General features: G+C 46.5%; 2 protein-coding genes across 4 annotated transcripts in view; both read left to right on the plus strand.

The window, feature by feature from the left end:
• Positions 1-7,233, plus strand: part of vipas39 (VPS33B interacting protein, apical-basolateral polarity regulator, spe-39 homolog) — an 11,552-nt gene extending 4,319 nt beyond the window's left edge. The window contains exons 2-19 of one of the 2 annotated variants that reach the window (XM_054618201.1): positions 1,056-1,148; positions 1,951-2,056; positions 2,149-2,286; positions 2,718-2,756; positions 2,901-2,965; positions 3,312-3,368; positions 3,495-3,587; positions 3,700-3,733; positions 3,927-4,029; positions 4,515-4,542; positions 4,664-4,737; positions 4,965-5,040; positions 5,653-5,787; positions 6,149-6,190; positions 6,271-6,447; positions 6,580-6,669; positions 6,779-6,883; positions 7,033-7,233. In XM_054618201.1, the coding sequence (XP_054474176.1) occupies positions 1,056-1,148; positions 1,951-2,056; positions 2,149-2,286; positions 2,718-2,756; positions 2,901-2,965; positions 3,312-3,368; positions 3,495-3,587; positions 3,700-3,733; positions 3,927-4,029; positions 4,515-4,542; positions 4,664-4,737; positions 4,965-5,040; positions 5,653-5,787; positions 6,149-6,190; positions 6,271-6,447; positions 6,580-6,669; positions 6,779-6,883; positions 7,033-7,053 (1,476 nt within the window). In that variant the 3' untranslated portion in view covers positions 7,054-7,233. Of the gene's footprint in view, positions 1-1,036; positions 1,149-1,950; positions 2,057-2,148; positions 2,287-2,717; positions 2,757-2,900; positions 2,966-3,311; positions 3,369-3,494; positions 3,588-3,699; positions 3,734-3,926; positions 4,030-4,514; positions 4,543-4,663; positions 4,738-4,964; positions 5,041-5,652; positions 5,788-6,148; positions 6,191-6,270; positions 6,448-6,579; positions 6,670-6,778; positions 6,884-7,032 lie in introns of those variants that run through there. The other variant, XM_054618202.1, reaches the window with a different exon arrangement.
• Positions 7,234-20,713: 13,480 nt separating this feature from the next.
• Positions 20,714-26,954, plus strand: gpr132b (G protein-coupled receptor 132b). Of its 2 annotated transcripts, none has more exons than XM_054618895.1 (2): positions 20,714-20,847; positions 25,658-26,954. In XM_054618895.1, the coding sequence occupies exon 2, from the start codon at positions 25,663-25,665 to the stop codon at positions 26,746-26,748; it is 1,086 nt and encodes a 361-aa protein (XP_054474870.1). In that variant the 5' UTR covers positions 20,714-20,847; positions 25,658-25,662; the 3' UTR covers positions 26,749-26,954. The 2 variants fall into 2 exon arrangements, with proteins under 2 accessions (XP_054474870.1, XP_054474871.1); XM_054618896.1 differs by lacking the exon at positions 20,714-20,847 and adding an exon at positions 21,067-21,077.
• Positions 26,955-27,380: the final 426 nt, after the last annotated feature.

Genomic DNA, 27,380 nt, shown 5'->3' on the forward strand with positions numbered 1-27,380 from the left:
TATCACTGCAGCCCTCCACCAGTCGGGGCTTTATGGCAGAGTGGCCCGACGGAAGCCTCTCCTCAGTGCAAGACATATGAAAGCCCGCATAGAGTTTGCCAAAAAACACATGGAGGACTCCCAAACTATGAGAAATAAGATTCTCTGGTCTGATGAGATTGAACTTTTTGGCGTTAATTCTAAGCGGTATGTGTGGAGAAAACCAGGCACTGCTCATCACCTGCCCAATACAATCCCAACAGTGAAACATGGTGGTGGCAGCATCATGCTATGGGGGTGTTTTTCAGCTGCAGGGACAGGACGACTGGTTGCAATTGAAGGAAAGATGAATGCGGCCAAGTACAGAGATATCCTGGAAGAAAACCTCCTCCAGAGTGCTCAGGACCTCAGACTGGGCCGAAGGTTCACCTTCCAACAAGACAATGACCCGAAGCACACAGCTAAAATAACAAAGGAGTGGCTTCGGAACAAGTCTGTGACCATTCTTGACTGGCCCAGCCAGAGCCCTGACCTAAACCCAATTGAGCATCTCTGGAGAGACCTGAAAATGGCTGTCCACCAACGTTCACCATCCAACCTGACAGAACTGGAGAGGATCTGCAAGGAAGAATGGCAGAGGATCCCCAAATCCAGGTGTGAGAAACTTGTTGCATCATTCCCAAGAAGACTCATGGCTGTACTAGCTCAAAAGGGTGCTTCTACTCAATACTGAGCAAAGGGTCTGAATACTTATGACCATGTGATATTTCAGTTTTTCTTTTTTAATAAATTTGCAAAAATTTCTACATTTCTGTTTTTTTCTGTCAAGATGGGTTGCTGAGTGTACATTAATGCGAAAAAAAATTAACTTTTTCGATTTTAGCAAATGGCTGCAATGAAACAAAGAGTGAAAAATTTAAAGGGGTCTGAATACTTTCCGTACCCACTGTATATACACATATATACACATATACACAAAATATATACACACAATATATACACATAAATACATTATTATTGTAATTTTTCTTCTCCTCCTTCGTGTTGTCAGTTTAAATAAAGTCTTCTGTGTCCAGATGATGAAGAGTAAAGCAGACGAGGAGGACTACTGGAACAGCTCCAAGTTTAAAGCGTTCACCTTCGATGACGAAGATGACGAGTTCAGTAGGGTAAGACCCAGACCTACTGTACTGACAGACAGGTGCACTGACAGACAGGTGAACTGACAGACAGGTGCCCTGACAGACAGGTGAACGGACAGACAGGTGAACTGACAGACAGGTGCCCTGACAGACAGGTGAACGGACAGACAGGTGAACTGACAGACAGGTGCCCTGACAGACAGGTGCACTGACAGACAGGTGAACTGACAGACAGGTGCCCTGACAGACAGGTGAACTGACAGACAGGTGCCCTGACAGACAGGTGCCCTGACAGACAGGTGCACTGACAGACAGGTGAACTGACAGACAGGTGCCCTGACAGACAGGTGAACGGACAGACAGGTGAACTGACAGACAGGTGCCCTGACAGACAGGTGCACTGACAGACAGGTGAACGGACAGACAGGTGAACGGACAGACAGGTGCCCTGACAGACAGGTGCCCTGACAGACAGGTGAACTGACAGACAGGTGAACGGACAGACAGGTGCCCTGACAGACAGGTGCACTGACAGACAGGTGAACGGACAGACAGGTGAACGGACAGACAGGTGCCCTGACAGACAGGTGCACTGACAGACAGGTGCCCTGACAGACAGGTGCCCTGACAGACAGGTGAACGGACAGACAGGTGAACGGACAGACAGGTGCCCTGACAGACAGGTGCCCTGACAGACAGGTGAACGGACAGACAGGTGCCCTGACAGACAGGTGAACGGACAGACAGGTGCCCTGACAGACAGGTGAACTGACAGACAGGTGAACGGACAGACAGGTGAACGGACAGACAGGTGAACTGTGTTCTTTAGTTAAAGGAGTCGAAGCGGGCGGTGAACAGCATCCGCTGCCTGGTGGAGGAAGACGATGATGAAGAAGAGGTGGAGAAGGTCAACTGGAGCGGAGAGCCTGTCGGCAGTAATACATTACTCTTGTTATTAAATCACCTGTTTAGAATTGTGTGCTGTGATTGGCTGCAGGGATAGCATCATGGTCCTGTGTCTCCTTAGGTATTTCCTGGTCGGTCAGTGAGACGGCAGCGTCCAATCAGAGAACAGACAGAGAGCCCGCCTTCCCCAAAATCAACGCCGACACACTGACGATCAGCAAGACTCACTCAGGTTACTCTCTGAGCTCCCTGTTCAAAGGTGAGACAGGTGGATAGGTAACGGACAGGTGAGACAGACAGGTGAAACAGACAGGTGGAAAGGTAATGGACAGGTGGAAAGGTAATGGACAGGTGAGACAGACAGGTGGAAAGGTAATGGACAGGTGGAAAGGTAATGGACAGGTGAGACAGACAGGTGAGACAGACAGGTGGAAAGGTAATGGACAGGTGATACAGACAGGTGGAAAGGTAATGGACAGGTGGAAAGGTAATGGACAGGTGAGACAGACAGGTGGAAAGGTAATGGACAGGTGAGACAGACAGGTGGAAAGGTAATGGACAGGTGGAAAGGTGGATAGACAGGTGCAAAGGTAATGGGTACGTGGGACAGACAGGTGAGACAGACCAGTGGAGACAGACAGGTGACTCAGGAACATGACTTAAACTAAAGTTAAATTTGTTTCTCTGCAGGAAAAACTAAAGGAGGAAACTTTCAGTCGTTCACTGACTGTGAGTCTGAACTACTCTTTATGAGCGAGTGAGTGAGTGAGTGACAGAGTGAGTGAGTGAGTGACAGAGTGAGATAGTGAGTGAGTGAGTGACAGAGTCAGTGAGTGAGTGAGCGAGTGAGTAACTGATGTTTCTGTGTTTTAGCGCTCAGTGACCCATCTGTCAGACTCTACGCTCCTGAACTCCGAAAACCCAAATCTGAATACAAGGTAACAACGAGACTTGTAATCTGATTAAAGACTGATGATCTGATTAAAGACTGATGATCTGATTAAAGACTGATGATCTGATTAAAGACTGATGATCTGAGTACAGACTGATAATCTGAGTACAGACTGATAATCTGAGTACAGACTGATAATCTGATTAAAGACTGATGATCTGATTAAAGACTGATAATCTGATTAAAGACTGATAATCTGATTAAAGACTGATGATCTGATTAAAGACTGATGATCTGATTAAAGACTGATGATCTGATTAAAGACTAATAGTCTGATTAACGGTCTTTATTTCTTGTGAACTAATGATGATCTCATCCTGTTGTGACTTCAGGATTATGTCAGTGATTGGTCGCCTGAAGAAACGGTCCAGAGGATGCAGCAGGGAAAGGTAAGACACCTGAGCGTTGACCTCTCTATAGGTTTAGGTTTCTCTGGAGAGGAAGTACTACAGTGGTAGTATTAGTGTGTATAAATACAGCTAGTATCTCAGTGAACTTCACTGTGTATGTTTCAGGTTGTGTCACTGGAGAAGTTTCGTTCACTTCAGGATAAACTGTTGCTGCTGGATTACGCCGTCAGTGCACACGATGGAAACGTCATCACTGCTGTAACTTTATTTATTATTTGAAAACAATGTCAACAACAAAAATATCTATTAAAAAAAATGTTGTGTCAACTTCTTCAAAAACAACTGACATCACGCTGTTCTTTACTTTCAGGTTCTAATTTACTTAAAGAGGACTCTGAGTAAAGGTGAGCCTATTGGTTCAGACTTGATCAGTCTGTCCTGGTCCTGCATTAGTCCATCCTGATCCCGGATTTGTCAGATCTAGTTCTGGATCAGACAGACCTGGTTCTGGATCGGTCAGACCTGGTTCTGGTTCGGTCAGACCTTGTTCTGGATCAGTCAGACCTGGTGTTACTGACTATGTGTTTTCTTGCTTAGAGGTTTTGTTTCGGGAGCTGGAGTCCAGACAGACGGCTCTGAGGCATTTGATCCACTATCTGACAGAAACCAGAGACCAGAGGCTGTTGCTGGAGCTACTCAGGTATGTACTCACACCTGAACAGTGCACACCAGGACACCTGGATTCGCCTGAACACACCTGGACACACTTGGACAAACTTAAACACAACTGGACACACCTAAACATACCTGGACACACCAGGACACACCTGGACAAACTTAAACACACCTGGACACACCTAAACATACCTAAACACACCTGGACACACCTGGACACACCTAAACATACCTGGACACACCTGGACACACCTGGACACACCTAAACACACCTGGACACACCTGGACACGCCTAAACACAACTGGACACACCTAAACACACCTGGACACACCTGGACACGCCTAAACACAACTGGACACACCTGGACATACCTGGACACAACTGGACACACCTGGACACACCTGGACACAACTGGACATACCTGGACACACCTGGACATACCTGGACACAACTGGTGTAATGTCCATGTTCAGTATTTATCTGATCTGTTTTCTTCTTCTGGTCCTCAGAGCTCTGGGCAGGACGGAGGACGTGGCGGTACGTACAACACACTACTTATACAAAAGCAGTACACAGTACTAGTACACAGTATTAGTACACATCTAAAGTGTCAGTGGTGGGAGCTGATGTTAGTTTTCAACTGTTTCCTTGGCGACAGCTGATGCAGTATAAAGAACACCTGAGCATCGCTGATGAAAACAAGAGGCGGGACTTTCTGAAGAGCTGCCTCAGGTGAGTGACTGAGTAGCAGTGTAGGCCACCGTACTCCAAGTATACAAATACACATATACAAATACTCTGAACTAAGCAATTAACATATTTTAACACATATACAAATAGTATTTGTATACTAAATGTACTTTTCCAAATGTACTTTGATACGAAATCCATTTTTTATTGTAAAACACATCCAAGGCTTCTAACGGTTTGTTGTTTATTGTTGGTTTGTTTCTTTCCAGTCTTCCATTTTCTCCAGAAGATTCTACTCATGTTCAGGATCACTACACTCTGCTGGAGAGACAAGTTATCATCGAGGTAAGGAACACAAAACCAGTTTCACCCAGTATTAGACTGTCTTAAACCAGTAATAGTCTGTCTTAAACCAGTATTAGTCTGTCTTAAACCAGTAATAGTCTGTCTTAAACCAGTATTAAACTGTCTTAAACCAGTATTAGTCTGTCTTAAACCAGTATTAGACTGATAACCAGTATTAGTCTGTCTTAAACCAGTATTAAACTGTCTTAAACCAGTATTAGACTGTCTTAAACCAGTATTAGACTGTCTTAAACCAGTATTAGTCTGTCTTAAACCAGTATTAAACTGTCTTAAACCAGTATTAGTCTGTCTTAAACCAGTATTAGACTGTCTTAAACCAGTATTAGACTGTCTTAAACCAGTATTAGACATTACATTTTACATTACATTACAGTCATTTAGCAGACTCTTTTATCCAAAGCGACTTACAATCAGTAGTATATTAACTAGACTGTCTTAAACCAGTATTAAACTGTCTTAAACCAGTATTAGTCTGTCTTAAACCAGTAATAGACTGTCTTAAACCAGTTTTGTTATGTGACATTGACAGTCAGTAGATTATTGATTTGTATCCCAGTTTACTCAAGTTTAATCTTTCTGTATTGTTGCCAGGCAACCGACCGACAGGCAGAACGTGGTGGGAAGATGGAAATCTTCCAGAGGTTTCCCAGAAGAGCTTCGATCCTCAACATGCCGCTGATCACAACACTCTACTACTGCTGCTTCTACCACTACACCGAGTCAGAGGTTAGTCTGAGTTTAACTAAACCAGACTGAGGTTAGTCTGAGTTTAACTAAACCAGATGTGCTACTGCTGCTTCTACCACTACACCGAGTGAGATTATTTTAACCAATTTAGTTGAACCCGATATTTTAAACATTTTTAAACCAGTTTAATTAAACTAGTTTAATCAACCCAGATTATTTAAACCAGTTTATTAAACCAGACTACTTAAACCAGTTTACTTAAACCAGATTACTAAAACCAGATTACTTAAACCAGTTTAATTAAACCAGACTACTTAAACCAGTTTAATTAAACCAGATTACCTAAACCAGTTTAGTGGAACCACATTAGTTCACCCAGATGTTTTATTTCTGTTTGCAGGGAACCTTCAGCAGTCCTCTGAACATCCGTCAGACCTTCAAGGTGTGAGGAGACATTGTTTGAACATATTAAAGGTCAACTTTCTGTCCTTGGTCTCTAACCTCGTTGACCTTTGACCCCAGATTTCGGAGAAGCAGTATTTTGTGACGGCGTTGGCGGCGCGGGCGAAGCTGAAGGCGTGGTTGGACGTGGATGCTCTGTTCACCAGCAGGAACTGGCTCGGCTTCACCAGGAAGAAATCACCGCTCAGCTTCCAACGGGTCGTCGACATCCTGCAAAAAAACTCCGCCCCCACACAGGTGAGAAGGGCGGGGCCAAACTAACATCACCACCGAAAAACAGGTGTTGTGAGGGTGTTTTCTGATTGACAGGTGTGTTTTCTGATTGACAGGTGTGTTTTCTGATTGACAGGTGTGTTTTCTGATTGACAGGTGTTGCAGGACTACGTGGCGCTGGTTGATGATGCAGAGCTCAGGATCACGTTGGCTCAGAAACATAAATGTCATGACATCGTCATCAACGTGAGACTGTTAACATTAATACTGCTCTCTGATTGGATGATATTTAATACTACTGATGTAATGTAATGCTATGATGTCATGATGACTGGCATGTCTCTGGGCCAATCAGACGTACCGGGACCTGAAGGACCGGCAGCAGTTGCTAGGATACCGGGGGAAGGTGCAGAGAGGATCTGTGGAGGAGAGGAAGATCGACGAACTGCTCAACAACACGGTGAGGAAGAGGAGGGGGAGGAGGAGGAAGGGGAGGGGAATGAGGAGGGGGAGGAGGAGGAAGAGGGGGAGGAGGCAGAGGAGGGGGAGGAGGAGGAGCAGAGGCATCATGTGACCTGTCTCACATTTGTTTTCTTTCTTCTCTTTCAGCAAATCCGGTGGAAGAACTGAAGACTTTTACTTTGAAGCAAAAAGTTTCCTGTGAAAAGAAGAGCTGTCGCCATGACAACAGGAGGAGCAGTCAATCACGTCAGTGTCGGTCCTTTGACTCCGCCCACAGAACACAGGGGGGAGGGGCTTATATTTCTGCTGAGTCATCACTTCAACATTCCTCCTTTAAAATAAAAACATTTAAATGAATCAATGAGTCTTTACTACTGGAGGAGGAGAGGGAGGAGGAGAGAGAGAGGAGGAGAGAGAGCCTTTCGGAAAACATCTGGACCAAAGAACTCAGTCCCCCTCGACTCCCTGAGCCCCGCCAACGAGCCAAGGTTCAGGACTTTAACACTTACCTGGTAGAGTACCATCTTCCCAGAAGCCCTAAACTTATCCAGTCGGGGGGTCGAGAAAGACAAGAGCTGCCCTCCTCCTTCCTGCCACTCCCCAACAGCTGGTGTAATCAAGAGAGATGGAAAGCTGTACTCGCTGTCCTCCATCCAATGTTCACCTAAAGTACGGCTTCCAACAAATGTTCTCAGGGACAGTGGCAGGGCAGCCAAAAGTTGTTAAAAAATAAAGGTTCCTCAAACAGCCACATGCCCGGGGTCTCAGCAAGATCACGGGAGATCTTAAAAATCTGCCATGCCTCCAGTACCGACTTGTAGAAGGGTGTCAGGCCTGTAAGATCCACATCCTCAGCCAACAGGAAGAGCTGCTTGTCGTACCCCAACCTGCCAGCTCTCCTCAGCAGTAGTTTCGCTGTCTCTAGCCAGCTCGGGCCACAGTCGTAAAGCACTCTCTGTGCGGTTCGAAGTCTAAAAGAGGCAATTTTAGACTGGACACTGACCAGTCCCTGCCCCCCCTCATCTACAGGAAGGTAGAGAGCTCCTGCCCGGATCCAATGCCGGCCAGACCAGAAGAAATCCACAATTTCTCGCTGTATTTCCTCCACCAGGCCTTTAGGTGGCGTCAGGGCCACAAGTCTGTGCCAAAGAGTCGAGGCGACTAAGTTATTTGTAACCAGAACTCTTCCCCTATAGGACAGCTGGGGTAGCAGCCATTTCCATTTAGATAACTTGGCGCACACTTTCTCCTTCACTCCCTCCCAGTTCTTCCTTTGAAAACCCTCAGTGCCCCAAAAAAAAACCTAGCACCCTCAACCCTTCCTTCCCCCAATCCAGCCCTCCAGGCAGACTGGGCACTGCCTGACCCCTCCACTGCCCCACCAGCAACGCCTCACTCTTTGCCCAGTTCACCTGTGCAGAGCAAGCTTTCTCATAGAGGGACAGGGTGTCCTGCAGACATTGAACGTCCCCCTGGCTGGTGACAAAGATGTTAACGTCTGCATAAGCAGAGACAGTAGGAGGACGCTCAAAGCTGCAGGACCCCGGCAGCAGAATGCCGCTGAGCCAATCTCTCAGCCGACACAACAAGGGCTCAATGGCCAGACTGTACAGCTGGCCCGAAATAGGACAGCCCTGCCTTATCCCTCGCCGTACAGGGATTGGCCTACTCAGACCTGCCCCCATCTTCACCAGACATTGTGCACCACTATACAACAAACTAACCCAAGATATAAACCCATCACCAAAAGCCCTAAGTGCAGAAAATAAATAAGAATGATCCACCCTATCAAACGCTTTCTCCTGATCCAGTGAAACAATCCCCACATTAACATTGTGTAATTGACAAATATCGATGACATGCCGCATAAAGAAAATATTATCCATTATTGTCCTGCCCGGTACATTACATTACATTACAGTCATTTAGCAGACGCTTTTATCCAAAGCGACTTACAGTCAGTAGTATATTACATATCATTCACCCATTCACACACTGATGACAGGCTACCATCAAGGTGCCACCATCAGACTCTAACTAACATTCATCATCCAGTCCACACCGATGGCCTTCAGGAGCAGCTTGGGGTTAAGTGTCTTGCCCAAGGACACATCGACTGCCGAAGCCGGGTATTGAACCACCGATCCTCTGATTGGAGAACTACCTTGCTCTCCACTACGCCACAGCCGCCGGTACACAGTAGGTCTGATCTGATAACACCACCATTTCCAGGACACCTTCAGGCGGTTGGATAAGGCTCTAGAGAGCACCTTGTAGTCTGCACAGAGGAGGGCAACAGGTCTCCAGTTTTTTAATAAGGCCAAATCCCCTTTTTTGGGCAGCAGGGAAAGGACTGCCCGTTGGCAGAAGACAGGGAGTGATCCTGTTCTCAAAGCCTCCATCATAACTCTGTGTAAATCAGGTCCAAGTAAAAACCCAAACTGCTTCAGGAAGTCAGTGGAGAGACCATCGATCCCTGGTGCCCGTCCTGAAGACATCTGGTTGACCGCAACCATCAGCTCCTCCAATGTTAGCTCCCAGTCGAGCTGCTTTCTCTTCCGGGCTGAGCTGAGGAAGCCCCTCCAGGAGCTCCTCGCGACACTCCATGCTGCAGTTTTCTGCCCCAAAGAGACCAGCATAGAATTCCATGGCATGGCCCCTCATTTCAGCCGGACTGGTGGTTACTCTGCCTCCTGGGAGTTGAAGGCAGGTCATTTGTTTCCTCTGGGCCACAGATCTCTCCAGGTTAAAAAAGAAGGTGCTTGGAGCATCCATGTCTCGAAGTCGGAGGAAGCGTGACCTGACCAGAGCTTCTTTCACCCTCTCTTTCAGGAAGGAGCTTAGTTCCGACTTCTTCTCTTTCAGCTGAAGACCAGCAGTGGAATCGGGGTGGCTGAGTAAGCCCTGCTCAATCTTTATAATGCTGGCTTCCAGCTCCTCGACTGCTGCTTTTAGTTTAGCTGTGGAATGGGCCGGGTGTTGTTGGCAAAATACACGGAGGAGAGAGAGGAGAGAGGGGAGAGAGGAGAGAAGGAGGAGGACAGGAGAAGGAGGAGAGAGAGGAGGAGGAGGAGAGAGAGGAGAGGAGGAGAGAAGGAGGAGGAGAGAGAGGAGAGGAGGAGAGAAGGAGGAGAGAGGAGAGAAGGAGGAGAGGGAGGAGAGAAGGAGGAGAGAGGAGAGAGTGGAGAGAGAAGAGGATGGAGAGGGAGGAGAGGAGAGGAGGAGGAGAGGAGAAAGAAGGAGAGAGGAGGAGGAGAGAGGAGAGAAGGAGGAGTGGAGAGAAGGAGGTTTTGGTTTTTAAAGTCCCTTTATCCTATCATTGCAGGGAAACACTATATCACTGCATTGGACAAAATAAAATAAATTAAACAACTCATAAAGTACAAGGAAATAGAAAAAGGTTAAACTGATCACAGGTTAACGACCAGCTCTCCCTCCTCCCCCACGGAGCATAAAACCCCCCAACAGCCCAGATGCGGCAGAAGGCCGTCACATTGTCCATCATGTGGTAGTACGTATGCTCCACCCTGAGTCGGGCCTTCAGCAGCCCCTTCAGAACCGGAACCAGCTCCACACTGCCAACACTCTGAGCCCGGTTCCTCCGTGTCAGCCAGACGGCCGACTTAGAGGCACCAGATAAAAAGTTCACCAAAGTATGTGTGTGTTTCCTCTTTGCAGTATACTGCGGACCAAAAATGAACAAACGATCAGAAAACATCTCCCCGAGACCCTGAAACACCTTTTTAAAAGTTCAAACATAGCTGACAGTCGAGGACACTGAACAAATAGATGTACAAGACTTTCGCTCTGAGAGCAGAACAAACACCCCCCCCCCCAGCTCAGGATCAAGGTTCTCTGTAACACACACCCCCCCAGCTCAGGATCAAGGTTCTCTGTATCTGTTCGTAGCTATCGCTCCGTGTACAACCCTCCACTGGAGGTCTGCTGTCCGCTCCTCAACGGGCAGCTTGTACAGAGACCAGCTGCCTTTCGGGGAAAACTCTGGACCACAGAACTCAGTCCACCTCGACTCCTTCATCCCTGCCAAAGAGCGCAAGTTCCGAACCTTGACGCAGGTCTGGTAGACGGCTTTTTTCCCCAAGTCCTGAAATTTGTCCAGGTGTGGGGTTGTGAAAGTGAGCAACTGATTTTCTCCTTCCTGCCACTCCTCCACAGAGGGGGTGATTGTCAGAGAGGGGAAACAGACCACTGGTCACACAGAGTCCGGTTCACCACAAACGCTCTCTGGGCTACCGACAGGGCGGCACAGACCTCCTCCACCACTCTGTTGATCAGCCTGACGGAGGTGATGTTGCTGCTTCCTCTCAGGTCGTCCACCGATGTCGCTGTCATCTTTAACAGATGGCCCAGTTTGGTGCAGCCAGCCTCTCTGAGACCGGCTCCAGGCTGGCAGATTGCAGTGTTCTGGCCTTTAGAAAGGTGTTAAAGAACAAAGGCTCCTCAAACAACCACATTCCAGGAACCTCAATGGTGGCGCGTTTGGTTTTGAGTATCTGCCATGCCTGCAGTACGGAGCTGTAAAAAGGTGTAAGTCCAGTGAGGTCCAGGTTCTCCGGTTGCAGGAGGAACAGCTGCTTGTCGTAGCCCAACCGCCCGGCTCTCCTCAGCAGCAGGAGAGCTGTGTCGAGCCAGCTTGGGCCACAGTTGTAGAGAATCCTTTGAGCTGTCCGGAGTCTGAAAGAGGCCATTTTTGACTGGATGTCAATCAGCCCTTGCCCGCCTTCATCAACCGGCAGGTACAGAGCTGCTGCTCGGACCCAGTGCCGGCCAGACCAGAAGAAGTCCACGATGGCTCTTTGTGTGTCCTCCATCAGGCCCCTTGGTGGCGTCAGAGCGAGAAGTCTGTGCCAAAGAGTCGAGGCGACTAAGTTATTGGCAACCAGAACCCTTCCTCTATACGACAACCGGGGTAGCAACCATTTCCACTTAGACAACCGAGCGCACACCTTCTCCTTCACTCCCACTCAAGTCCTCCAGGCAGACTGGGCAAGGAGGAGAGAGGAGGAGATAGGAGGAGAGGAGGGAGAGGAGAGGAGGAGAGGAGGAGAGGGAGGAGGGAGGAGAGGGAGGGGAGAGGGAGGAGAGGAGGAGGGGAGGAGAGGTTTGGTTTTTAAAATCCCTTTATTGCACAACTGCAAGGAGAAAACAGATCACTGTCACATCATCACTTCAGCAATGCAAAAAAAAACAACAAAACAAAACAGAAACATCCCTAAAATACAACAAACAAAAAAAACGTGTTTCTGTAGTCAGAAGCTTACATTCAGCTCTCCTTCACCCCCCACAGAGCATAAAACCCCTCCAACAGCCCATATGTGACTGAAGCCCTGCATATCGTCCATCATTTGATAATAGGCATGTTCCACCCTCAGTCGGGCCTTCAACAGGCCCTTCAGAACCAGCACCGGCTCCACACTACCGATACTCTGAACCCGGTTCCTGCGTGTTAGCCAGATGGCCAATTTGGCAGAACCCGATATAAAGTTCACCAATGTGTGTACATTCTTCTTCTGAGCACAGTACTTTGGGCCAAAAATAACCAAATCAAAAGAAAAATTCTCCCCTAGACCCTGAAACCACTTTTTTAAAAGCTCAAACAATACTGTCAGCCGAGGACACTGAACGAATAAATGCACCAGGGTCTCAATCTGGGAGCAGAAAATACACTCCACCCCCTGCTCTGGATCCAGGTGTGCTCTGTACCTATTGGTAGCTATTGCTCCATGTACAATCCTCCACTGGAGGTCTGCTGTCCGTTTTTCAACGGGCAGCTTGTACAAAGACCGCCAGCTGCCTTTCGGGGAAACGTCTGGACCAAAAAATCTGTCCACCTCGACTCCTGCAAGCCTGCCAAAGAGCGCAGGTTCAAAACCTTGGAGCAGATTTGGTACAAATCCTTCTTCCCTGCAGCCTGAAAAATCTCCAGGTGTGGGGTTGTGAGAGACAGCAGCTGACCTCCTCCCTCCTGCCACTCCCCCACAACTGGGGTGATATACAGAGCGGGGAAACTGTACTCTCCCTCTTCGCTCCACTGGTCACACAAAGTGCGGTCTTTTGCAAATTCTCTCAGAGGTTGTTGCAGGGCAGCACAGACTTCCTCCACAACTCTGCTGATCAACCTGATGGAGGTGATGTTACTTCTCTCTTTCAAGGCGTCCACAGATGTTGCCGTCATCTTCATCAGATGGCCCAGCTTGGTGCAGCTAGCCTCTCTAAGACAGGCTCGCAGGCTGGCAGATTGCAGTGTTTGAGTCCTTATGAGGTCATTATAAAACAAAGGTTCCTCAAACAACCACATGCCCGGAGTCTCATTTGTGGCACGTGCAACCTTAAAAATCTGCCATGCCTGCAATACCGAGCTGTAGAAAGGTGTCAGTCCAGTTAAGTCCACATCCTCAAGCTGTAGAAGGAAAAGCTGTTTATCGTAGCCCAATCGCCCAGCTCTCTTCAGCAGCAAACGAGCTACGTCAAACCAGCTTGGCCTGCAATTATCAGCAGCCTTTGTGCAGTCTGAAGTCTAAAAGATGCAATTTTTGCCTGGATGTTAATCAGTCCCTGCCCCCCTTCAGCCACAGGCAGGTAGAGTGCTGCTGCCCGGACCCAGTGCCGGCCAGACCAGAAAAAGTCCAGGATGACTCGCTGAACGTCCTCCATCAGGCCTCTCGGTGGCGTCAGAGCAATCAGCCTATGCCAAAGAGTCGAGGCGACCAGGTTATTGGCCACCAGAACTCTTCCCCTATACGACAGCTGGGGTAGCACCCATTTCCATCTAGACAAACGAGCGCCCACTTTCTCCTTAACGCCCTCCCAGTTCTTGTTTTGAAACCCCTCAGTGCCCAAAAATACTCCCAACACTTTCAGGCCTTCCTTCCCCCACTCAAGACCTTCAGGCAGACTGGGCACTGCCTGAGACCTCCACTGTCCCACCAATAAGGCTTCACTCTTTGCCCAGTTCACCCGAGCAGATGAGGCCTTTTCAAACAGGGACAGGGTATCCTGCAAACACTGAACATCCCCCTGGCTGGAGACAAAAATATTAACATCGTCTGCATACGCAGAAACAGTAAGTGGACGATCAAGATTAATGGACCCCGGCAGTGAGAGACCACTGAGCCGACCTCTCAACATGCACAGCAAGGGCTCAATAGCTAGGCTATATAATTGACCGGAGATAGGACAACCCTGTCTTATCCCTCGCTGAACAGGGATTGGCCGACTCAGCCCTGCCCCCATCCTTACCATACATTGAGCACCACTATACAATAAACCAATCCAGGCCAGAAAACCATCACCTATACCAAAAGCCTTAAGTGCAGAAAACAAATAAGTGTGATCCACCCTATCAAAGGCCTTCTCCTGGTCCAAAGAAACAATACCAAAATCAACATTATGGGATCTACACACATCAATAATATCTCGAATAAGGAAAATGTTGTCCATAATTTTCCTATCAGGTACACAATAACTTTGGTCTGTATGTACAAGTATTCCCAGGATGTCCTTAAGTCTGTTGGATAGGGCTCTGGAAAGCACCTTATAGTCCGTGCAAAGGAGAGCAACCGGCCTCCAGTTCTTAAGTAAGGCCAGGTCTCCTTTCTTGGGAAGCAGGGAAAGCACAGCTCGCTGACACGAGACAGGAAGCGATCCTGTTCTGAAACATTCCAATAAAACCCCATGTAAATCATGTCCAAGGATATTCCAGAACCGCTTGTAAAAGTCAGTGGAGAGACCATCAATCCCTGGTGCCCGCCCTGATGCCATCTGATTGACAGCGGCTGTCAACTCGTCCAGAGTCAGCTCAGAGTCCAGAGCAGCTTTCTCTCCTGGGATGAGTTGAGGAAGTCCCTCCAGGAGCTCCTCACGGCACTCCATGCTACACTGCTCTGCCCCAAAGAGGTCCGCGTAGAAATCCATCGCATGGGTCCTCATCTCACCCGGACTGGTAGTCACTCTGCCTCCAGGAAGCTTAAGGCAGGTCATCTGCTTCCTCTGTGCCACCGATCTCTCCAGATTGAAGAAGAAAGAGCTTGGGGCATCCATATCCTTTAGCTGGAGGAAGCGAGACCTGACAAGAGCTCCCTTCACTCTCTCCTGCAGGAGGGAGCTCAACTCCAATCTCTTCTCCTGCAGCCGATGACCCGTGGTGGGATCCAAAACCCTATGTGACCCCTTTTCAATGTTCCTAATACTGACTTCAAGCTCCTGAATTGCTGCCTTTATCCTAGCAGTCGAGTGAGAGGTATATTGCTGGCAAAAAACACGAATTTGGGCCTTGCCAACTTCCCACCACAGCTTCAAAGAAACAAAATCTGCTTTCCTAGATTTCCACTGCTGCCAAAAATTCTCAAAGCTTTTGCAGAAAGTACGGTCCTGCAGAAGTTTACTGTTAAAAGACCAGTAGGACCGCACCCTTTCACCTGGCGAAATGACCAAATCTACGCTGACATAGTGATGGTCAGTGAAGCCAACTGGACTTATGTAACTTTTGATTAATCTAGAGCTGAGACTTTTGGAAACGTAGATCCTATCTAGTCTAGCTGCACTTACCCTGTTATTGCGGACCCTCACCCATGTGTATTGTCTGGATTGGGGATGTTTTACCCTCCATGTGTCCAACAGATCCAGGTGTGCGATGACACCGCTAAGGCTCTGGGATGACTGTGGGTGGGGTTCTTCACTTGTCCTGTCTATAGTAAAGTCCAGGGTACAATTAAAATCCCCGCCAAAGATGAAATGATCATGCTGGTAATTCCCCACCTCACTTTCCAGCAGGGCGAAAAAACCCACTCTTTCTGTTCCTCGATTTGGGGCATAAATGTTAGCAAAGCAGAACACAGAGCCCTCTATTTCTGCCCTGACTATCAAAAACCTGCCCTTCACCACCTCAGTAGAGGATAGAACCTTTACATTGGCATCTTTTCTGAACAGAACAGCTACCCCTGCACTAAGGTTGGTGCCATGACTAAGGGTACATGAACCCTCCCACCATAAACCCCAATCTATCTCGTCTGCTGGATTAGTATGCGTCTCCTGCAAAAACAGCACATCAACCCTTTTTTGAGTGGCGACTTCAGAGATTAATGCCCTTTTGTGTCTGTCTCTCCCTCCACCATTGATGTTCAAAGACCCTATTTTAAGGCTCTGCATAGCGGTCAGAGAAGAGAAACAGATACAATGAACAAAGCAAGAAACAATAAAAGAGGAAAAACACCGTGTGGTACATGATCATGTTACTTTTTAGTCTTCTTAGCAGTTTTACCTTTTCTCGCTTTCCTCAGAATTGTAATATGCTTTTTGAGGCGAAAGCGTTTCTTTTCATCCAAGAGGTCAAAACCGACCAATCTTTTCAGTACATTAACCGATCTGATGAACTTTTCAGTGTCACTGAAGTAGTCATTCAGTCTAACAGACTTTTTAAATGTCACATCCAGAAAATGATTGATTTCCTCCAAAGAATAGAGATCTGTGTTCCTATTGGAAGCTTCACCTATGCTAGATACTGTATCTGACTCAGAGTCATACTCCATGTCCTCCCCTTCACAGGATGCCTGACTACTTAACATACCCTTTCCTTCATTGGTGATCACAGTGGGATCTCTGCCTGTACAACTTGTGGAAGCTGCTTCAGTGCCTGCAGACTGAGAACTGCTCAGGTTCTCCGCAGCCACAGGAGCCTGCTGTTTCTTAGGCTCGCTCTGTTCCTCACTATCCAAGTCAACCTCCTCAAAATGAGGCACCGGTGGCACCGAACCAGTGGCACCGGCTGCCACGTTCACAGCACCGGGATCCGCACCCGCATCCGCGACCGCGGCGCCAGCACTGGACCCGCCAGCCGTGGACCCAGCACCGGACTCACCAGCCGCGGACAAGGCCGCGGAACCAGCACCGGACTCGCCAGCCGCAGACCCGCCGGCCGCGGACTCGCCGGCCGCGGACTCAAGCCGCAGACTCAACACAGGACCCGACAACCGCAGACCCAGCACCCGACCCGCCAGCCGCGGACCGAACGGAGCCGTCCGCCGCATCAGCGGAGCGAGCCGCCCCCTGCTGTCTATGTGGACACGCAAAGCGTTTATGTCCCACATCTCCACACTCAAAACATTTGAACTGTCCTGAGCTGGCGTACACCATATAAAACCCATCACCGTGCTTCACTCTGAACGATACATCGAGTGTTTGTGTCGGCGAGTCCAGGAACATAAACACCTGCCGTCTCAGAGACTGTACGTGCTTCAGTTTGGGATCCTTACATCCCAAACTCACCGTTTTAAATCCACCGGCAAACTTGCCAAACCTACGGAGCTCGTTCTCTAACAACTCGTTAGGTATAAACGGCGGAACACCGGACACGGTGATCCGCGTGGAGGGAACCGACAGCGGGGAGACCTGCACGAATAGGTCCCTAATAAACACGCCACTCTCTACCAGCTGATACACGAGGGGTTCTTCTTTCAGGAACACAACCACTGCTTTATTCATTCTCGATGCAAAAGATAATTTAACATGACCTACCTGCTCACCGACAGCCAACAGAACTTCCTCCACAGTAACGCTACTATCCGGCGGGACTATCCTAACTCCCTGCCGAATAGACGGAGGTGGCGTCTCGGGGGACGCCATTCCTCCCGAAAACCTCCCGACACAACCACTGATCACTCGCCAACACAGTAAAGATATTAATAAATCTTACCTGATCATGCACATAGAACAGACGGAGAAACCAGGGAAAACCGTGAAAAAGGGACAGCAAACAATTCAAAACTCCGCGCCACTCGCACCCCCACCACCGCCGCTCACACTCACACACCGGAAACGGAAAGGAGAGGAGAGGAGAAGAGAGGAGAGGGGATGAGAGGAGAGAGGAGACAGGAGACAGAAGAGAGGAGAGAGGAGACAGAAGAGAGGAGAGAGAGAGAGGAGAGAGGGAGACAGAGAGAGAGAGAGGAGAGAGGAGAGGAGAGAGAGGAGAGAGGAGAGGAGAGAGGAGGGAGAGAGAGGAGAGGGAGGAGAGAGAGGAGGAGAGAGAGGAGGAGGGAGGGAGGAGGAGGAGAGAGGAGAGGGGAGGAGAGAGGGAGGAGACGGAGGAGAGAGAGGAGAGATGAGGAGAGAGGAGGAGAGAGAGGAGGAGGAGAGAGAGAGAAGAGAGAGGAGAGAGAGGGAGGAGAGGAGAGTGGAGAGGGAGGAGAGAGGAGAGAGAGGAGAGAAGGAGGAGGGAGAGGGAGAGGAGAGGAGAGAGGGAGAGGGAGGAGAGAGGAGGAGGAGAGGAGAGAGAGAGAGAGGAGGAGAGAGGAGGAGGAGAGGGAGGAGGGGGAGGAGGAGGAGGAGAGGGAGGAGAGGAGAGAGAGGAGAGAGAGAGAGGGAGGAGGGAGGAGAGGGAGGAGAGAGAGGAGAGAGAGGAGAGAGAGGAGAGGAGGAGAGGGAGGAGAGGAGAGGAGGAGGAGGAGAGAGGAGGAGGAGAGGAGGAGAGGGAGGAGGAGGAGGGAGGAGGAGGAGGAGGAGGAGGAGAGGGAGAGGAGGGAGAGGAGAGAGGAGAGGAGGAGAGGAGAGAGGAGGAGAGAGGAGGAGAGGGGAGAGGGAGGAGAGAGGAGGAGGAGAGGAGGAGGAGAGAGAGAGGAGACAGGAGAGGGAGGAGAGAGAGAGGAGGAGGAGAGAGGGAGGAGGAGAGGAGAGGAGGAGAGAGGAGGGAGGAGAGAGAGGAGGGAGAGAGGAGGGGAGAGAGGGAGAGAGGAGGAGAGGAGAGGAGGAGAGAGAGAGGAGGGAGAGAGGGAGGGAGGAGGGAGAGGGAGAGGAGGAGGAGGAGAGGAGGAGAGAGAGAAGGAGGAGAGAGAGGAGGAGAGAAGAGGAGGAGGAGGAGAGGGAGGAGAGAGGAGGAGAGAGAGGGAGGAGAGAGGAGATGAGGAGGGGAGAGAGAGAGGAGGGAGAGGAGAGGAGGAGGAGGAGAGGGAGGAGGAGGAGGAGGAGGGGGAGGAGGAGGAGAGAGAGAGGAGGGAGGAGAGAGGAGGAGAGGGAGGAGGAGAGGAGAGGAGGAGGAGGAGGAGGAGGAGAGGAGAGGAGGAGGAGGGAGGAGGAGAGGGAGGAGAGGAGGAGGAGGGAGGAGGAGAGGGGAGGAGGAGGGAGGGAGGAGGGAGGAGAGAGGGGAGGGAGGGAGGAGAGAGGGAGGAGAGGAGAGAGGAGGGAGAGAGGAGGGAGGAGAGGGAGAGGAGGAGAGGAGGAGAGGAGGGAGAGAGAGAGGAGGAGAGAGGAGAGGGGAGGAGGGAGGGAGGAGGAGAGGGAGGGAGAGAGAGAGAGAGGAGAGGAGAGAGGAGAGAGGAGAGAGGAGGAGAGAGAAGAGGATGGAGAGGAGGAGGAGGAGGAGAAAGAAGGAGGAGAGAGGAGAGGAGGAGAGGAGGAGAGAGAGAGGGAGGAGAGGGAGGAGGAGAGGAGAGGAGGAGAGAGAGGAGGAGAGGAGGAGAGAGAGGGAGAGGAGAGGAGGAGAGAGGAGGAGGAGGAGAGGGAGGAGAGAGGGAGGAGGGAGAGGAGGAGGAGGAGGGAGAGGGGAGGAGGAGGAGAGGGAGGAGGAGAGGAGGAGGGGAGAAGGAGGAGAGGAGGGAGGAGGAGAGAAGGAGGAGAGAAGGAGGGAGGAGGAGGAGGGAGGAGAGAGGAGGAGGAGAGGGAGGAGAGGGAGGGTGGAGAGAGAAGAGAAGGAGGAGGGGAGGAGAGAAGGAGGAGAGAGGAGAGAGTGGAGAGAGAAGAGGATGGAGAGGGAGGAGAGGTGGAGGAGAGGAGAGAGAGGGAGGAGAGAGAGGAGGAGAGAGAGAAGGAGGAGGAGAGAGGAGAGAGGAAGGAGGAGAGAGGAGAGGGAGGAGAGGAGGAGAGAGGAGGAGGAGAGAGGAGAGAGGAGGAGAGAGGGAGAGGAGAGGAGGAGAGAGAGAGAGAAGGAGGAGAGAGGGAGGGAGGAGAGAGGAGGAGAGAGGAGGAGGGAGAGAGGAGAGGGAGGGAGGAGAGAGGAGGAGAGAGAGAGAGAGGAGAGAGAAGGAGGAGAGAGAGGAGAGGGAGGAGAGAGGAGGAGAGAGGAGGGAGAGGAGAGAGAGAGAGAGAGAGAGGAGGAGAGGAGGAGGAGAGAGGAGAGAGGAGAGAGGGAGGGAGAGGGAGGAGACGGAGGAGAGAAGGAGGAGAGAGGAGAGGAGAGAAGGAGGAGAGAGGAGAGGAGAGAGAGAGGAGAGGAGAGGAGAGGAGGAGAGGGAGGAGAGAGAGGAGGAGGAGAGGGAGAGAGGAGGAGAGAGAGGAGAGGGAGGAGAGAGAGAGAGAGAGAGAGAGGGGAGAGAGAGAGGAGGAGGAGAGAGAGAAGAGATGAGGAGACAGGAGAGGGAGGAGAGGAGGAGAGAGAAGGAGGAGAGAGAGGAGAGAGAGGAGAGAGAGGAGAGGAGGAGGAGAGAGGAGAGAGAGGAGGAGAGAGTGGAGAGAGAGGAGAGAGGAGAGAGAGAGAGAGGAGAGAGGAGAGGGAGAGAGGAGAGGAGGAGAGGAGGAGAGAGAGAGAGAGAGAGGAGGAGAGAGAGGAGAGGAGGAGGAGGAGAGAGAGAGGAGGAGAGAGAGGAGGTGAAGAAGGAGTCGTGCTGCAGTTAGAACACTCCACCACGTGATGGCGGTGTTCTAACTTTGTTCTTGTGTTTGGAGTGAAGTTGATGATCTGATGATCACATGATTATTGATGATTATTGATGATTATTGATGATTATTGATGATTATTGATGATTATTGATGATTATTGATGAGCGGCTCTGAAGGAGAAACGGATGAATAAACGCTGATGACGTCATGGAGAGATGAATAAACGCTGATGACGTCATGGAGAGATGAATAAACACTGATGACGTCGCTGATGACGTCATGGAGAGGTGCTCCTCCTCCAGTCTGGTTCTCCTCTCTCAGAACGGAGGAGACACGCGGAGGAGACGCGACGAGGTGAGTGTTCCTTTAATGTTCTCCATCATGTTCTAGTACACTAGTACACTAGTACAGTAGTACACGGTCACAGTCCTTCAGTGTAGTACTCTGTAGCTGCTCATGGTACTGAGTGTTTCTATCACAGTGTGTAATACTATAAACTTTATTATATATACTATAAACTTTATTATATATACTCTGTAAATGAACACATGAGGACCTTCACAGGATCTCCGAACACCTCAGTGGTATTTATACACTTATGTTTTTATTTCTTTATATTTTTATATATTATATATATTTATATATTATATATATTTACTACCAGTAACAATAGTAATAATAATAATAATTTGTCATCATTCATGACGTCATTACTGGTTGATCTTTACTGATTCTATAGAAATTAATTTTAAGTCATTAAAAAGAACAACTTTTGGAATTCAAGTTGTAATAAATCACCTTTATATAACAATAATAATAATAGTAATAACAATAATAATAATTATATAACAATAATAATAATAGTAATAACAATAATAATAATTATATAATAATAATAATAATACCAATAATAATAATAATGATAATAGTAATAATAGTAATAATAATGACAATAGTAATAATAATAATAGTAATAATAATAATATTAATAACTCAAAGATGGAATGAAATAAAAACAAAAAGTACTTGTATACAATTTTCTTGTCAGTACAACAATAATACCCCCAATATTGTTATTCTTCCACTCTGTGTTGTCATATGATAGACAGACAGTACTACAACAGTAATACATAGTACTCTGTTTACTTTGATGTATAATATTTCTATAATATTATTGTTCAGATTAGATTCACTTCAATACGTATAATAACACACACACACACATATATATATATATATAATACTCATTGACAGCAGTAGGACTTTATTAATGTTTTTCTACCGCTATATATTTAAAATGATATATATATATGTATATATGTATATACATATATATACATAGTTCTATACTTCTATATCATACATTTACTTTTAAACACTTTTTAAGCCTTTGTTTTATATTTTCAGTTATATTCCTACTTTGAATAATATTCCTACCCGATATATTTGTACTGATATTTAATATACTACTTTCATATATTTGCACTTTGATATATAGTGTAATTCCTAAAATATTTGTACTTTGATATATAGTATTGTTCTTAGATATATTTTTACTATGATATATATTATACTACTTTGATATATTTTTACTGTGATGTAAAGTATATGTAGTACCTTTGATCTAATACTGTTCATCACTGTATTATACACATGTATACACTGATCTGATGTTATCATATATATATATATATATATATATATATATAATTATAAAATACCAGCTTCGCTTATATTTTAGTTTTTAAAATCAACTGAATTAATTCATTAATAGGTTTGATGTGTGAACTGATCAGTGATCAATAACGGATGAGTTTGATTTTAGAAGCATCTGTCGTCTTCATTCATCATATTAATTATTAAATGTTTCAGCTAAAGAGGTCAATGATCAATAATTTAAGGAAGATGACGAATTTAAAATGAGGAGAGTCCAGAAAATAAAGAACAGAGACTAGTGAACATACTAGTGAACATACTAGTTATATGTAACTAGTATGTTCACTAGTCCCTGTTATTGACTGGACTAGCTAATATACTACCTAAATATATATATATATATATATATATATATATATATATATATATATATATATATATATATATATATATATATATATATATATATATATATATATATATATATATATATATATATATATATATATATATATATATATATATATATATATATATATATATATATATATATATATATATATATATATATATATATATATATATATATATATATATATATATATATATATATATATATATATATATGTATATATATACATACATACAGCGGGTAAAATAAGTATTGAACACGTCACCATTGTTCTCAGTAAATATATTTCTAAAGGTGCTATTGACATGAAAACCAAACAAATACGTTCAGAAATTAAGTTATGTGTAATAAAATGGAATGACACAGGGAAAAAGTATTGAACACATGAAGAAAGGGAGGTGCAAAAAGGCATGGAAAACATACATATACATGTGTATATATATATATATAAGTTTATATGTATAAATATATATACATATATACATACATATAAATATACATATATATACATATATGAACAGTCAGATAAATGTGGTTCAGTAAAAAGTCAAATAAGTTTTGAAACGTTTGAATCTGAAACACAAAATAGTTTTTTGTGGGGGGACTTCCCGTTGTGAATCACAGGAAACTGAAGTGAATCACTTCCTGTCAGAGTGTAATCGTCCTTTGTGTGTTTCATTCTTTTTAAGGTCATGATGATTAAGGTCATGATGCTCTTTGATTTTGTTGTTCAAAGTCTCTTCAGGGAATAATATCAGGTAATGTAGATACGATAAATGAAAGAGCATAACCGAAAGACAATAATATAGAAACGTAAAGATAATGGACGTAAATACGATAACGTAAATACGATAGCGTAAATACGATAACGTAAATACGATAATGTAAATACGATAACGTAAATACGTAAAGATAATATAGATGCGTAAAGATAATGACGTAAATACAATAACGTAAATACAATAACATAAATACAATAACGTAAATACGATGACGTAAATACGATAACATAGATACGTAAAGATAATGCCGTAAATACGATAACGTAAATTGGAAAAATTCAAGACACAGATGTAGAAACAATAATGTGAAGTAAATAACGTAGAGATAACCTAGAGATAAATGAAGCTTAGCGTTAGTTCATGCAGGACACGGAAGTCATACGCCCCCAGCTGTAACCAGCTGACAGCCAGCCGATCGAATCATAGCTTCTAATCAGCCACACACCAATCACTGCTCACTCTCACCAAAGGCAGTCCATTTGAATATGACTCCCTTCTCACTGATCCTTGTTACACCAACGCGTTACGACCATACCGCTGGCAAAGCTTCGCCTCCTCCACCCCAGCCTCCACCCCATTTTAGTTTAGAGCTAACCTTACATAACAATTGTTGAAATGGAATTTAAATTCTAACCTCGGGCTCATTTCTGTATACCGGGGGGTCTATGTATGGTGCTCCCTGTTTTGGCTAAGTAGCTGCTTGGCCATCCAGGGAGCATGTCAATAGCGGAGTCCCAGCGCCAAGTATAACTGTATTTCCATTGTTGCAATAAATGGATCAAATCTATGACGCAAGTGTTCCTGACTGAACCTAGAGATAACGTATAGATAACCTAGAGATAACCTAGAGATAACTAGAGATAACCTAGAGATAACCTAGAGATAACTAGAGATAACCTTGAGATAACGTAGAGATAACTTAGAGATAACCTAGAGATAACCTAGAGATAACCTTGAGATAACGTATAGATAACCTAGAGATAACGTATAGATAACCTAGAGATAACCTAGAGATAACGTATAGATAACATAGAGCTAACCTAGAGATAACGTATAGATAACCTAGAGATAACGTATAGATAACATAGAGCTAACCTAGAGATAACGTATAGATAACCTAGAGATAACCTAGAGATAACCTAGATAACCTAGAGATAACCTAGAGATAACGTATAGATAACCTAGAGATAACGAGAGATAACCTAGAGATAACCTAGAGATAACCTAGAGATAACCTAGAGATAACGTATAGATAACCTAGAGATAACGTATAGATAACATAGAGCTAACCTAGAGATAACGTATAGATAACCTAGAGATAACGATAGATAACCCTAGAGATAACGTAGAGATAACGTAGAGATAACGTAGAGATAACCTAGAGATAACGTATCGATAACGTAGAGATAACCTAGAGATAACGTATAGATAACAGAGATAACCTAGAACGTAGAGATAACGTAACGTATAGATAACCTAGAGATAACCTAGAGATAACGTATAGATAACCTAGAGATAACCTAGAGATAACGTATAGATAACCTAGAGATAACCTAGAGATAACGTATTGATAACCTAGAGATAACGTAGAGATAACGTATTGATAACCTAGAGATAACGTATAGATAACAGAGATAACGTATAGATAACGTATAGATAACCTAGAGATAACCTAGAGATAACGTAGAGATAACCTAGAGATAACGTATAGATAACCTAGAGATAACGTAGAGATAACCTAGAGATAACGTATAGATAACCTAGAGATAACGTATAGATAACGTAGAGATAGAGATAACCTAGAGATAACCTAGAGATAACCTAGAGATAACCTAGAGATAACGTATAGATAACCTAGAGATAACCTAGAGATAACCTAGAGATAACCTAGAGATAACCTAGAGATAACCTAGAGATAACGTATAGATAACCTAGAGATAACCTAGAGATAACCTAGAGATAACGTATAGATAACCTAGAGATAACCTAGAGATAACCTAGAGATAACCTAGAGATAACCTAGAGATAACCTAGAGATAACGTATAGATAACCTAGAGATAACGTATAGATAACGTAGAGATAACCTAGAGATAACCTAGAGATAACCTAGAGATAACCTAGAGATAACCTAGAGATAACCTAGAGATAACCTAGAGATAACGTATAGATAACCTAGAGATAACCTAGAGATAACCTAGAGATAACAGACTTCCTCGGTCTCCTGTTTCATGTTCAGAACTTTTATTTCTTGTGTTCTGTAGATGATCTTGAACATGATCTTGGATCTGATTGGTCGTGTCTGTCTTTCTGCAGACATCATGCACGATCCGCTGGTGACCGAGACGTTGGCTCTGGAGAACAACACCACACTGTCGAAGTGCGAGGCTCCGTTTGATGACGGCCGCCTGCCGCTGGTGCTGCTGTACAGCATGGTGCTGGCGGTGGGACTGCCGGCTAACCTGCTGACCGTCTACCTCACCTGGCTGCAGGTGTGCAGGAAGAACGTGCTGGGCGTGTACCTGTGGAGCCTGTCGCTGTGTGACCTCACGTACCTGGGCACGCTGCCGCTGTGGACGCACTATGTCAGCGGAGGTCACTCGTGGCCCTGGAGCTCGGCGGCCTGCAAGCTAACAGGCTACATCTTCTTCAACAACATGTACATCAGCATCTTCCTGCTTTGCTGCATCTCCTGCGACAGGTACGTCGCCGTGGTCTACAGCGTGGAATCCCGCGGTCTCCGCCGGCAACGCCTTGCCGCCCTCATCGCCCTCTTTATCGTGCTGCTTGTCGCCGTCGTTCACGTCCCCGTCTTCACCATGAAGGAGGGCGAAGTCACAGAGGGCCAACGCCGCTGCTTCGAGCCGAGTCAAAGAAACGCCATGGTGACGGGCTTCAACTACGCACGCTTCGTGGTGGGCTTCCTGATCCCGCTGCTGGTGCTGGTGGGGACGAACCGCGGCATCCTGGCCAACGTGCAGCGCAGCACTGGGCTGCGGCGGGAACAGAAAGTGCGTGTTTGCTGGCTGGCGGCGGCGGTGGTGGTGCTGTTCCTGGTCTGCTTCGCCCCGTACCACATCATCCTGCTGGTCCGAGCCGTCATGTACCACTTCCCCCAGCTGGAGGACAGAACCTGTCTGTTTGAGAGGACCATGTACACGCCGTACACCATCTCCCTCGGCCTGTCCACCATCAACAGCGCCGTCAACCCCATCCTCTACGTCCTGTCCAGCAACAACATCCGCAAAGAGCTGAGCCGAGGCCTCGTGCAGGTCTGGGACAGAGCTCACCTGAGACCACGATCTGAAAGCTGCCAGAACAAGATCCAGCCAGCCAAGAACTCCTCAGAGCTGAACGTAGTGAGTGAGACCGAGAATCACCAGGCAGGAAAACTACCAGGGACTTGACAGGCCAACCTCTGCTGGACTCTGCTGGACTCTGCTGGACTCACTGATCATCTACACGTGTTAGAGTCTGGTGGATCTGAAAGTGGCGCATCATGGCGTCATTAAAAACTACAGGTTTGTCCTTTGAGTGAAAGGACGGAGATGTTTATTGATCATCTGGACCAAAGTGATGATTAGATGAACCGGACTAAATATATCAATAAAGTTACCAATAAAGTTTTTTTTAAATTGAGACTTTTCAGACTCTATTTGTTCTTGATTTTATGTTTAAAAACATGTTGCTCATTAATAATAAACATTTCATTCTTAGATTACAGAAGTACTCAATGTCGGAGCTGAAACAGTGAGTCAGAAGAATATTAATTATTCATCATGTATCATATCTACATATATATAGTTAGGACTGGTTCAGGTCTATAGTTAGGACTGGTTCAGGTTTATAGTTAGGACTGGTTCAGGTTTATAGTTAGAACTGGTTCAGGTTTATAGTTAGGACTGGTTCAGGTTTATAGTTAGGACTGGTTCAGGTTTATAGTTAGGGCTGGTTCAGGTCTATAGTTAGGACTGGTTCAGGTCTATAGTTAGGACTGGTTCAGGTTTATAGTTAGGACTGGTTCAGGTCTATAGTTAGG

The sequence above is a fragment of the Anoplopoma fimbria genome, chromosome 18 (assembly GCF_027596085.1).
Source record: "Anoplopoma fimbria isolate UVic2021 breed Golden Eagle Sablefish chromosome 18, Afim_UVic_2022, whole genome shotgun sequence".
Classification (NCBI taxonomy): domain Eukaryota; kingdom Metazoa; phylum Chordata; class Actinopteri; order Perciformes; family Anoplopomatidae; genus Anoplopoma; species Anoplopoma fimbria.

Bases quoted from the DNA above. Each gene is read 5' to 3' on its own strand.
- gpr132b (XM_054618895.1), top strand. From the start codon at position 25,663: ATGCACGATCCGCTGGTGACCGAGACGTTGGCTCTGGAGAACAACACC.